This window comes from Callithrix jacchus, chromosome 9, assembly GCF_049354715.1.
Source record: "Callithrix jacchus isolate 240 chromosome 9, calJac240_pri, whole genome shotgun sequence".
In the NCBI taxonomy this organism is placed as follows: Eukaryota; Metazoa; Chordata; class Mammalia; order Primates; family Cebidae; genus Callithrix; species Callithrix jacchus.
In genome coordinates, this window is record NC_133510.1 from 66216563 (window position 1) to 66229796 (window position 13234).

The 13234-nt window shown below is 54.3% G+C and overlaps 1 protein-coding gene across 2 annotated transcripts; it reads left to right on the forward strand.

Moving 5' to 3' along the window:
• Positions 1-1396: 1396 nt before the first annotated feature.
• Positions 1397-12228, forward strand: SP7 (Sp7 transcription factor). 2 transcript variants are annotated; one of them, XM_035256645.3, is made up of 3 exons: positions 1397-1606; positions 2051-2118; positions 9337-12228. In XM_035256645.3, exons 2-3 carry the CDS (start codon positions 2098-2100, stop codon positions 10609-10611), a joined length of 1296 nt encoding a protein of 431 aa, XP_035112536.1. In that variant the 5' UTR covers positions 1397-1606; positions 2051-2097; the 3' UTR covers positions 10612-12228. The 2 variants fall into 2 exon arrangements, with proteins under 2 accessions (XP_035112536.1, XP_035112537.1); XM_035256646.3 differs by lacking the exon at positions 2051-2118.
• Positions 12229-13234: the final 1006 nt, after the last annotated feature.

Consider the following 13234-nt stretch of genomic DNA (forward strand, 5'->3'; position numbering starts at 1 on the left):
GTCAGTTCCACCACTAGGCTGCCCAGTCCTCTCTCTCCCATAAACACTTGGGGGTCCAGGGCCCAGGTTTCAGGTAATAGACTTTTTAGGTTTCCCTCCCAACCTGGCTGACCTTTCTTCTCTTATTTCCTATTTTGATGGGAAGTCAAAGTTGGGAAGTCCTTATTAAGTTGTAACTTAAGTTCTTTCTTCGAAAGAGGGAATTGATGCATGGCAATGAGAAAGGGAAGTGGGAGTTCCCAGGAAAGTCAGATCACTCAGGAGAACTGTCCACCAAAGGGTGGAGATTAAACTCGTGGTCTCCAAGAGAGGCCCAGGGACGGTAACTGACAAGGAATGACGGAGGTTAGGGCATTTCTTTTTGGGGGAAATAATCCAAAGGGGCTAGGTGTCAGCATGAAAGAGTTGACTCAATGACCTTCCACTACCACCCTCACCCCTGCCTGTCTTTTCTTTTTTTTGAGATTGAGTCTTGCTTTGTCTCCCAGGCTGGGTACAGTGGCACCATCTCGGCTTACTGAAGCCTCTGCCTCCCAGGTTCGTGATTGTCCTGCCTCAGCCTCCAGAGTAGCTGGGATTATAGGCATAAACCACCACACCCGGCTATTTTTTTTTTTTTTGTATTTTCAGTAGAGATGGTGTTTCACCATGTTGGCCAGGCTGGTCTCGAACTCCTGACCTCAGGTGATCCACCCACCTTGGCCTCCTAAAGTGCTGGGATTATAGGCATAAATCACTGTGCCTAGCCTTCTGCTGTCTTAAATTCTCTCTTCATCAGAAGATCCAGGTTCTGCCCCACAAGGTTAGGTAGGCCTAGGTATCCAAACAGTGAAACTGAGGCACTGGGAGGAAAACTGAGGGACCCCCCAAGCCAATACCAAGCCTTTCCTAACTCTTCACCCCTTCCTCCAGGCCTTACTCTGGAACCTACCTCAGTGACACTAAAAGTTTAGGCAGCAGAAGCCCCCACCTCAGAACCTTCTGTCCCCCTTCACACAACACACACAGACACACACACACTTGGGCACGTATACACTGCTCTCCTGATCTAGAGGCAGGTGGGTGACTGGGGAAGCAAGTTCTCCATGGTCAGCTGGGGCGGCTGTGGCGCATGTGCCTCCAGCGTGTTACCGTGTGCATTTGCATGTGTCCATCTGTGTTCATTCATGATAGTGGCTGTGCCCGTGTGAGTGGTACTGTGTGTGTACATGTGCATGCATCACCCCTGTGTTTGGCCACGAGTGTGTATGTCAGTGCGTTCCAGTCTCTCTGTGTGAGTGTCGTCCCCAACCCCCCATCCCCCCCCTGGATCTCTAATTAGTGGTTTGGGGTTTGTTCCTTTTCCCTCCTGTTCCTTCCCTCAGCAGCGGCGGGCGGCAGCAGCCTCGGCAACAGCAGTAGCAGCAGCAGCAGCCACCGAGCAGCAGCAAGGACTCTGGAGTCAGAGTAGGACTGTAGGAACGGAGCCTGAGCGGGAAGGGGAGTGGAGCTGGCCTGGGAGACAGCGGATCCCTCCCAGCACCCTCAGGCCACCCGCTGCCTGCAGTCTCCCTGCCAGACCTCCAGAGAGGAAAGACTCGGGACAGCCTGCCCCAGGTTCCCCCAGGTACATAACACTGGGGAGCGCTGGGAGGGGTGTCCACTGATGCCTATGGGATTGCTGCCGCGTGTAGGACACCGGGGTCCACCATCCCTTTAACCTCTCCCCTCTGCAGCCCCTGATGAAGCCCTGACAACTGGCCCTTGTTGCTCTCCCCTTTTCCTGCCTCCCACCCCTTCCATGGGCGCCCCTTTTTCTCCTCTCCCTCCCTGATCCCTTCTTTGGGGAGCTTAGCAAATGGAGCAGGAAATTTGGACCCGCTGCCTCCCTCTCTCGCCCTCCTCATTGGATCTGGAGCCTTCTCCGCTGGGAAAGCTGTAATTAGAGGGTGGATCCCTACAGACAGAGAGCAGCCCCCCACCCCGGTCCCTTCTAACTTTAGATCTCTTCTCTCTCATTCTCCCATTCTCCCTCCCTCTCCCTTCTCTCTCTCTCCCCCCCACGGCTCAGCTCTCTCCATCTGCCTGGCTCCTTGGGACCCGTTCCCCAGCCTCAGGATGGCGTCCTCCCTGCTTGAGGTAACTGTCCCCTCTTCCCCCCAGGAAACCAGCCACAACCGTAATAGTCCTAGTCCCTGCCCACCCACCTCCTGCAACTCACATAGATAGTAGCTGTGGTGCCTGTCAGTTCCAGGGGTCCTTCTGATGTGGAGAGAGGAGTGGGGTCCAAGAAGGGGGAAGCAGGGTGCAGGAGAAAAGGGAGGGAAGAATAGGGCCAGGGGTCAGAGGGCAGTGAATAGAGGGTGAGAGGGGATTAGGTCAGAAGGAGGAATGTATCCCAGCTAAGCACACTGACTGTGGGGAATGGAAAAGGGATGGGGATAGGAGAGGAAGATGGGGAGAGGGGACTGAGGAGAGAGGGGTGGGAACAGAAAAGCTGGCAGCAGAGATAGAAGGCAGAGAAGACTGGCTGAGGGGGCACAGAGCAGCAACCGGGCATAGTTCTTTGGGGTCCTGTCTCCTGGGACTCCTGGCCCAGGCGGGATCTTGCCTGTTGTGTGGGGAGGGGGCTGGGCCCGTGAGCATGTGTGGAGGCTAGGAGGAAGGTTGTGAGAGAAAGGAGGAGGCCAGCCTGTGCCTGTAGGGGGCTGACCAGGGGAACTGAGCCCAGGCCTGAGAGGGAACCAAGGAGGAGGGACGGGGTCTGAGGCCGCTTGCCCGGCTCACAAATATTTAGCTTTCAGCCAAAGACAAACTCAGCTCTATTTTGGGAGTGGGAGGCTCCAGGGTGGACTGGGCCACTTCCCCTCTGGGCTGGGACCCCGGCATCCCTTGCCTCTGGCATAGGGACAAAGGGAACTGGGGTACTATGGGGGTCAGGGTTTGGGGTCTTGAGAAATTTCTGACTCTACCAGGGTTTCTGGGGGACCCAAGCCAAGGAGTTGGGAAGGGAGGGCTCACAGCCACTCAGGGCCAGAGTCCTCCCTGCTTCTGGGTCTCTGACCCTGTTCCTCTGTCACTATATCTGTCTTGCTTTCTGGGTCTCTGCAGGAATTTAGGGCCAGAGGGCCCTCCCCAAAAGCCTTGACTCTTCCCTATTCTTGGGTCCCATATCTCTCTTCCCAGTGCCCTAGCTCAGGCCCAGGGGTGCTGGGCCAAACGGGAAGCCGACTCACTCAACCTGTAGGAGAAGTGTGTGTGTGAGAGATGGGGCAGGAGCCTTTTAACACCTGTGTTCATTGGTCTGAGTATAATCATTAGGGTGCAGTGGAGTGTGCCCGCCTGCTGCTGGCTCTGTGTGAGAGAGAGAGAGAGAGAGAGAGAGAGAGAGAGAGAGAGAGAGAGACAGAGAGAGAAAGTTGGGCCATCTGAGTTCTGTGAGTCCAGGTGAGGATTGGTGTGTGCAGAAGGCTGTGAGATAGTGAGTTTGTGGCTGAGTTTGGGGAATAGCATGCAAGCCAGCCAGATGGCCACCACGTCCCTTGTCACACTGTGTATCCAGCCAGGGGTCTCTGGATGTTGTACTCTACCCACAGCTGCAATGGGGGCAGATTGTCATCCTGCCACCTCCCCAACAGACTCTATTTTGAGCCATCATTGAAACACTGTGGTCTTGAGGAATAAGAAGCGTGGAAATCCTGGGTCCACCCAGGGCAGGGACAGTGTCAGTGGGCGTGGGCATCATGCCAGTGTTGCCAACGTGGCGCTGGTGGCTTGGGAGGGACTGGCCCAGAGGCCTGCTGGAAAGACATGGGATTGGGGTACTGCATGGTGAGAGGAGGGTGTCATGGAAACTAGACTCTCACATCCCCTCACTCCTGCGAGCTGGAGATGCCTACAACACAGGCACACCAGTCCCTCCTGTCTCTCTACACTCCCACCTCGTTTTTGGGTACCTGGGCCCTCAACTTCCTCCCCACCTCCCCAGCAACCCCTCTGCCTGGTATGGGTAGGCTTTCTGCAGTGGGAAGAACTTGGGGTTCAGAGAGGGAAGCAGCTGCTGCTTGATGGGGAGCTCACCTGGGCCAAGTGAGATACAGGGGAACAGGAAGGAGGAAGAATTGGTTGGAGCCCTAGGTGGGAACGGAGAACTGGGAAGCTGGGAGAACTAACGAACTTGGGAGAAGGCTGAGAACGTTGAGAACTGGAAAATGGAAACTTGGCTGCTCGGAACCTAAGGCCAGTCAGCCCTGAGATGTCTAGTGAGATTTCCACTGGGAGGCCAGGCTGGGCACTGCACCACCAGCAACCTGGGAGGAGGGGTCCCCTTCCCCTGCTCCACATCCGGGTGGGAAAGTTGGGACAACTCCTATCTTGTTCTTTTTCCAAACAGTCCCACTTCGATACGTTAAGTCTGTTTTTTTGTTTTGTTTTTATTTTTTTAAGGGTGGTGGGTGGAGGTCGGGAGGGAACAGCTAGAAGGTGGGACTGCTGGGCCCTGGAAAGGGAACACATTGATCAGGTATGGGGACATGTACTTAGAACTCCTAACCAGGACTCTTTCTCTGAGTTCCCAGGAGAGAACAATCAGCAAGAGAAGGAAACTGAGGCTGTGGTGAAACTTAGCCACGTGCTCAGCCCACAGCCTCCAGAGCATTCTGAGTGGGTCTGGTTCTTCCTTCCCCCTTCCCTGCCCTCAAGGGCCCTCTGGGCTTCCACTCCCCAGGGCTGGGGTCTCCTGTTGGCCTGGGGCTGGCTGCCTTCTTTCACCCCTCCTTCCCTCCCCACAGCTGGGTGGGGTCCCTGGGCTTGGCTGAGGCCCCTGTGGCCGCAGTGTGAGGGCCGGGCGGGGGACGGCGTCGGCGTTTTTAAAAATAAACCGACCGCAGGGAAACCATGGAGCCGGGCTGGGCAGAGGGAGAGGGGGCGGTCAGGGGGGAGAAGGAGGGAGGAGTGGCCTGGTCTGGGGGTTTTCTGGGGCCCAGCACCATGGTGGTTTTCTCTTAGGTAGGAAGTCTCCTTTCTTCTTCCTCCTCCCCCTTTTCTTTTTTCTGCTCCTTTCTTCTCCTCTCTGCTTTCCTTTGCTTTTCTAGCCCAGTCTCTTTTCCATCATCTCTCCTTCTTAGTTTGTGTCTTTTTACCTTTCTGCTTTTTTTAGGTCCCTGCCTATTTCTGCCTCTTTTTTGTTGTTGTTTTTGATACAGGGTCTTGCTCTGTTGCCCAGGCTGGAGTGCAGTGGCGCAATCATGGCTCACTGCAGCTTCTAACTACTGAGCTTGAGTGACCCTCCCATCTCAGCCTCCTGAGGAGCCTGGACTACAGGGGTGCACCACCAAGCCCAGCTAATTTTTATATTTGTTATGGAGATGGGGATCTCATGATGTTGCCCAGGCTGGTCTCAAACTCCTGGCCTCAAGCAACCCTCCCACACTTGGCCTCCCAAAGCACTGGAATTACACCTATTTCTGCCATTTAATGCCAATTTTTCCTCTCTAGTTCTTCTTCCCCTGTTGCTATGGGCCTTTTATGTCAATTTGTCACCCTACACAGGTCCTTCGTGCCCCATGTCTCTGAGTACCTGCCCCTCTCCTTTGAACTCCATGTTTCTACCTCTTCTTTCTGCCAGGCTTTGATTCCTCCTCATCAGCTACCCTGCTGTGGCTCACCCTCTGCTTGGAAGGTCAGGGCTTCCGGGGAAACCCTGACTAGAAGTAACCCTGGGGGTTCACTGTGGTTAGACTGGAGAAAGCTTTTGGTGGCTCAGTTTGGGAGTCAACAGGACCTTAGAGAGAGGTAACTGCCCAGGAGGAGCAGCAGGTTTGCACTTGGGGAGTAGCGCAGGAGGGGCTGCACACACGCCTCATGGCAACCCCAGGGCCCCAGGCACACCTCTCAGGTGGGCATCGTACACAAACTACATACTAGGAGCTACCAGGCAGGTGTGAGAACTCTGGATTCTTGAATTCTCTTCTCTGCTTTACTGGGAAAGCAACAGGCATATCAGCTTATGAAGACCCCAGTCCTCAAAACTGCTTTTCTAGCCCTTTCAAACCCATATAACTGTATAGGGTTAGATTTTGAGGGCATTTTCTTTGGTGGGATTCCCGGCAGTATATGAATGTCTATGCCAGCCAGGGATGCTATAGAGCATTTCTTCCTTGGATGACTCACCCAAAGAGAGGTACCATGAGCTCCCGGGGGTGATTTGGCCTGGTAGCAGCAGTATGGTGGGCATTAAGAAGATACTTTACGTTCCTGAAAGACACCCATGCACTACATCCATGTCTTCCTTCATTCATGGTGCTAGAAGGACTGCGTGTTAGGGACGCTGAGGCATGGAGCAACGTGGCTGTGAGCCAGTATGTTAGTCACCCCAGTTCCTTGCCTTGGAAGGGCATGATGACTTTGGGTTCTTCTAGCCCTCTCAAAGGGGTACCAGCTGGCACCACAAAGCAGGAGGTGCTCACTGCCTGCTTGAAAGGCATTCTTGTCTCAGCCACAGTTCTGGCTTGGCTGCAGCCCTGTTCCCTCTCAATGTCCCAGTGTCTCCACCATCACTTCCTCTTGCTCCCCAGCCTGAGTCCCTGCCAAGAGATTCCTTACCAGGGACATGAGGACTGGACCTCAGGGAGACCAGGCCACTGCCTTAGTCAGGAGCTGAAGCAGCGACAGGAAATGAAATATGGGGTATGGGACGAAGCTGGGAAATCAGGCATGGGAGCAAATACAGTCCTTTAATACTTTGGCCTTCTCCCCGTGCTGCTCTTTGAGCCCCACCTTTCCTCTTCAAGACCCTGACCATGGCCTCGTTCTGCTCGAAACTGACTTCCAAGGGTCAGGATCCCCAATTCTCACCTCAGCTAGCTGCTGTCTCTTTCACCAGTTCTTCCCACAGCCATTTAAAAAGAGCTAGGCGGCCTGGGCGCGGTGGCTCACACTTATAATCACAGCGTGATTACCTTGGGAGGCAGAGGAGGGTGGATCATGAACTCAATAGATGGAGGCCATCCTGGTCAATATGGTGAAATCCTGTCTCTACTAAAAATACAAAAATTAGCTGGGCATGGTGGTGTGTGCCTGTCCCAGCTACTCAGGAGACTGAGGCAGAAGAATTCCGTGAACCTGGGAGTGGAGGTTGCAAAGAGTCGAAATCATGACACTGCATTCCAGCTTTGCGACAGAGCGAGACTTTCTCTCAAAAAAAAACCAAAAAAAAAAAAAATGTGTCGTCTCAGGCCTGTAATCCCAGCCTTTTGGGAGGCAAAGGTGGGTGGATCATGAGGTCAGGAGTTCGAGACCAGCCTGGTCAACATGGTGGAAACCTGTCTCTACTAAAAATACAAAAATTAGCCAGGAATGGTGGCGGGCGCCTGTAATCCCAGCTACTCGGGAGGCTGGGGCAGGAGACTTGCTTGAACCTGAGAGGTGGAGGTTGCAGTGAGCCGAAATTGCGCTACTGCACTCCAGCCTGGGTGACAGAGCAAGACATTGTCTCAATAAATAAATAAATAAAAGTAAATAAAAAGCCATCTGGCATGTGCCTGTAGTCCTAACTACTCTGGAGGCTGAGGTGGGAGGATCACTTGAGCCCAGAAAGAAGTTTGAGGCTACAGTGAGCTATGATGGCGCTACTGCACTCCAGCTTGGGGGACAGAGTGTCTCTAAAAAAAAAAAGTTTTTTTGGGCCAGGTGCGGTGGCTCACGCCTATAATCCCAGCACTCTGGGAGGCCGAGACGGGTGGATCACAAGGTCAAGAGATTGAGACCATCCTGGTCAACATGGTGAAACCCCGTCTCTACTAAAAATACAAAAAAATTAGCTGGGCATGGTTGCGCGTGCCTGTAATCCCAGCTACTCAGGAGGCTGAGGCAGGAGAATTGCCTGAACCCAGGAGGCGGAGGTTGCAGTGAGCTGAGATCGTGCTATTGCACTCCAGCCTGGGTAACAAGAGTGAAACTCCGTCTCAAAAAAAAAAAGTATTTTGGCTGGGCATGGTGGCTGATGCCTGTAATCCTAGCACTTGGGGAGGCCGAGGCAGGTGGGTCACTTGAGGTCAGGAGTTTGAGACCAGCCTGACCAACATGGTGAAACCCTGTCTCTACTAAAAATACAAAATAGCTGAACATGGTGGCATGCACCTGTAATCCTAGCTACGTGGGAGGCTGAGGCAGGAGAATCACTTGAACCTGGGAGGCAAAGCCAAGATTGTGCCACTGCATTCCAGGGTTCAAGTGATTCTCCTGCCTCAGCCTCCCAAGTAGCCAAGATTACAGGTGCCGCCACCACACCTGGCTAATTTTTTGTATTTTCAGTAGAGATCGGATTTCACGATGTTGGTCAGGCTGGTCTTGAACTCCTGACCTTGAGAGCCACCCTCCTCAGTCTACCAAAGTGCTGGGATTACAGGTGTGAGCCACCACACCCAATCTTCTTTTCTTTTTATTTAAAAAAATAGGCTGGGCTTGGTGGCTCACGCCTGTAATCCCAACATTTTGGGAGGGCGAGGCAGGTGGAGCATGAGGTCAGAAGATGGAGACCATCCTGGCCAACATGGTGAAACTCTACTAAAAATACAAAAAAATTAGCTGGGTGCGGTGGCATGCGCCTGTAGTCCCGGCTACTCAGGAAGCTGAGGCAGGAGAATCTCTTGAACCCAGGAGATGGAGGTTGCAGTGAGCCAATGTCGCACCATTGCACTCCAGCCTGGGCGATAACAGCAAGACTCTACCTCAAAAAAGAAAAGAAAAGAGCTTCCTGTTCCTTGGACACCCCTAGTAACTCCAGAATGAGCTCTGCCTACTGCCTCCCAGGTTAGGGTACTGGACTGCAGTTTTCAGCCTCTCTTCTCCTTCTATGACTCCATGTGAGCACTGCCCTGAGGTCCATTCTTACTGGCCAACCGCTTTTTTTTTTTTTTTTTTTTTGAGACGGAGTTTCGCTCTTGTTACCCAGGCTGGAGTGCAATGGCTCTATCTCGGCTCACCGCAACCTCCACCTCCTGGGTTCAGGCAATTCTCCTGCCTCAGCCTCCTGAGTAGCTGGGATTACAGGCACGCGCGACCATGCCCAGCTAATTTTTTGTATTTTTAGTAGAGACGGGGTTTCACCATGTTGACCAGGATGGTCTCGATCTGTTGACCTCCTGATCCACCTGCCTCAGCCTCCCAAAGTGCTGGGATTACAGGCGTGAGCCACTGCGCCTGGCCTGGCCAACCTCTTTTACCTGTAAGTCTCCACCCTCTTCAACTCTTCCCTGACCCCTCTGTTCTGTTATGGATGTCTCAGTCCTAAAATGCTGCCCTTCATTCTGCACCTATCCTCCCCTCTCCCTAAGCAGTGCATCCCTCTTTCCACAGGAGGAAGTTCACTATGGCTCCAGTCCCCTGGCCATGCTGACGGCAGCCTGCAGCAAATTTGGTGGCTCCAGCCCTCTTCGGGACTCAACAACACTGGGCAAAGCAGGCGCAAAGAAGCTGTACTCTGTGGGCAGTGACCTTTCAGCTCCCAAAACCATGGGGGATGCTTATCCAGCCCCCTTTTCAAGCACGAATGGGCTCCTCTCACCTGCAGGCAGTCCTCCAGCACCCACCTCGGGCTATGCCAATGACTACCCTCCCTTTTCCCATTCATTCCCTGGTCCCACTGGCACCCAGGACCCCGGGCTACTAGTGCCCAAGGGGCACAGCTCTTCTGACTGCCTACCCAGTGTCTACACCTCTCTGGACATGACACACCCCTATGGTTCCTGGTACAAGGCGGGCATCCATGCAGGAATTTCACCAGGCCCGGGCAACGCTCCTACTCCTTGGTGGGACATGCACCCTGGAGGCAACTGGCTAGGTGGGGGGCAGGGCCAGAGTGATGGGCTGCAAGGAACACTGCCCACAGGCCCTGCTCAGCCTCCACTGAACCCCCAACTGCCCACCTACCCGTCCGATTTTGCCCCCCTTAATCCAGCCCCCTACCCAGCTCCCCACCTCTTGCAACCAGGGCCCCAGCATGTCCTGCCCCAAGATGTCTATAAACCCAAGGCAGTGGGAAATAGCGGGCAGCTGGAGGGGAGTGGTGGAGCCAAACCCCCACGGGGCGCCAGCACCGGGGGCAGTGGTGGATATGGGGGCAGTGGGGCAGGGCGCTCCTCCTGTGACTGCCCCAACTGCCAGGAGCTAGAGCGGCTGGGAGCAGCAGCAGCTGGGCTGCGGAAGAAGCCCATTCACAGTTGCCACATCCCTGGCTGCGGCAAGGTGTATGGCAAGGCTTCGCACCTGAAGGCCCACTTGCGCTGGCACACGGGCGAGAGGCCCTTCGTCTGCAACTGGCTTTTCTGCGGCAAGCGGTTCACTCGTTCAGATGAGCTGGAGCGCCATGTGCGCACTCACACCCGGGAGAAGAAATTCACCTGCCTGCTCTGCTCCAAGCGATTTACCCGGAGCGACCACCTGAGCAAACACCAGCGCACTCACGGCGAGCCAGGCCCAGGTCCCCCTCCCAGTGGCCCCAAGGAGCTAGGGGAGGGTCGCAACACTGGGGAAGAGGAGGCCAGTCAGACACCCCGACCTTCTGCCTCACCAGCGACCCCAGAGAAAGCCCCTGGAGGCAGTCCTGAGCAGAGCAACTTGCTGGAGATCTGAGCTGGGTGGAAGGCCTCCCACCCCAGGGCTTGCCGGCCAGTCTCTCTTGGCTCTCTGGACCACTGCTTGACAATCGCTCTCTTTACCCCACGCATGCATCTTTTGGGGATCTCTCCCTCTGTCTCCCTCCTGGCCATTCTGAGCCTGGGTATCTCCTTGCATGCCTCCTCATCTCACCTTCTCCCTTCACCATGAGACTGGCTTTCTGGAAACTCTCATCTCAGGCCCTCCCTTTGTGCCTGATTCCTGAACTCCAGCTTCCTAGACTCTGGCCCCACCACGCCAACTCACTTTCTTTCCATTTGGGCTCCCAATACTAGTTCTTCATCTAGCTCCTTGACATGTATGTACCCTTTCTGCTTCTCAAGTTTATTTACTGCTGTCCCTCAGCCTCCAGGCTCCAGTTAGTCTTCCCAACTTCCCACCATTGCTTCCATTCTCCAGAGCCTTTTTTCCTTTCTACAAACACAATGATAATGATGATAATTTATTGCCCCCTGGTGGCCTCTTCATCAGGGACCATGGTTAGGGGGATTGGGGTTAGTGACCTGGCCAGAGGCAGGGTGCCAAGAAGGGGGCAGACCAGTGGGGATCTGATCCCAAAGATGGGGTGACCCCAGGGTCAGGGAGGCTGCCCCCAGGCCTGTATATTTAACCCCTATGTACCAGGAGTAATGAATAGTAATAATAATAATTCTATTTATGTAAGTTATGATGACGGGTCAGGTTGAGTGAGCTGGGGAGGGAAGCGGATCTATTTCTGCCAGAAAATTCTAGCCAAATGCATCTCTGTATAGACAAAATGTTAGCGGAGAAGGTCTTGTTAAGAGAACGTCTACCATCAGGATCTCAGTTGATGGGGTTTCTCTTTTAATGAAGTCTCTACACTTTGGGTTAGCTAGATCTCTGCTAAAGAGTTGATGGGGTATTTCTTGATTAGGGGATACTTAATATCCCCAGCCCCAGCCAGAAGCTGTGAAACCTCAAGTCCTATGGAGGGGAGAAGGCTGGAATGTACCCCAGCTCCCTTGACCTCAGAGCAGGTTCTTCCACTGCCCCTCCTCTTAGACACCATGACCCCATCAGGTCAATCCCCTGTTGCCATGGTTATGGAGGCTTGCAGCTGCCATCTTAGACGTGCTCTTTGGGGAAGTCCATCTAACAGGAGGACATTGGTTTGGAGGTGCACCTCCTGAAGAATGGGTGGGGAAGGCTTTCTCTGGGATCAAATTCAAGTAAATCAAGTATTTATTGAGTGCCTACTCTGTGCAAGGCACTGTGCTAGACCTGGTGCCTAGAAGCCCTGAGAAAGAAGAACTTATAGAGCTAGGAGGACAGAGGCTCCCGCGCTGATCGGGGTGTGCACCCACATGCCCCCACCCTGGTACTTCCAATGCTCCCACCTCCACCTCCAGTGACTTTTAAAGCCGCTTCGTGCCTTTCCTGTAACTTTGGATCCTCCTTTTCTGTACCCTGCTGTCTCAAGGCCCCAAGTTAAAGGGTTAAAGCCGCTGGAGCTTGGGGAGAGAACATTGTGGAAAGGAAGGGATCATGCCCTTTGTGGAATCTTTCTTTTTTTTTTTTTTTTAATTTAATAAATAAAAGTTGGATTTAAAATTTTGTCCTGGTGAGAAAAGAAGAGGAAGGGTGAAGAGTGGTTCAAGGATTTTTTTCTTTGGCAAATTGGGGACTACCCATGCGCGAATATTCTACTGTGCATGTTTGCTTACTATGCTCGCAGTTAAATAGTTCATCGGCGGGCGCGGTGGCTCACACCAGTCCCAACACCTTGGGAGGCTGAGACCGGCGGTTTACCTGAGGTCAGTTATTCGAGACCATCCTGGCCAACATGGTGAAATCCCCGTCTCTACTAAAAATACAAACATTAGCCGGAGGTAATGGCAGGCGCCTGTAGTCCCAGCTACTTGGGAGGCTGAGACAAGAGAATCACTGGAACCTAGGAGGAGGAGATTGCAGTGAGCAGAGATCGCACCACTGCATTCCAGAGTGGGTCGCAGACCGAGGCTCCGTCTCAAAACAAAACACAAAATTGTTTATCGGTCAAATCCTCCAGCCGTGTTCAGTTTTTGGGCGTGCAGTGCTTTCTGCAGAGTTGGGAAGACTCACTGGTTTCTACCCTGGTCAGTGCAGTGACGCGACCCGAGCGCGGGCACCGCGGTTGCAGTGCGGGCTACTGCGCGGTCCCAGTCAGGCGGTGGTGAGGCTCCCGGCGGGCGGACGCGGCCTGGCACGTCACCCGCCCCCTGCCCCGGGCCTGCAATCAGTTGGGCCCGCCACGGAGTTAGCAGAGGAACAAAAGCCACTCTGTGGCAGCCATCCCCAAGCCACAATAGGGCTTTGTGCGGCCCCCGCCCCCCCAAGGTCACCCCGCTGGGCCGAGGGGGCGCACAGGTCGCTCCCCCCAACCTGGGCCCGACTCCCAGCTGCGCCCAGCGTCGGACGGTCCACCGCGCGGGCCGCAGGAGGCGCTGCAACGGCTGGGAGTGGGTCGGCGACCCTGGGCGGGCTCGGGTTACGAGCCCCCTCCCCAACCTGACGCCACTCCCGCTCCCGCCCAGGTGCGAAATCTCCTGCCCTCTGGCTGGGAGCGCTGCTTCAAAGG

Coding starts and splice junctions, on each gene's coding strand:
- SP7 (XM_035256645.3), top strand. CDS start 2,098: ATGGCGTCCTCCCTGCTTGAG. Junction 2,119..9,336: donor TGGCGTCCTCCCTGCTTGAG/GTAACTGTCCCC, acceptor CTCTTTCCACAG/GAGGAAGTTCACTATGGCTC.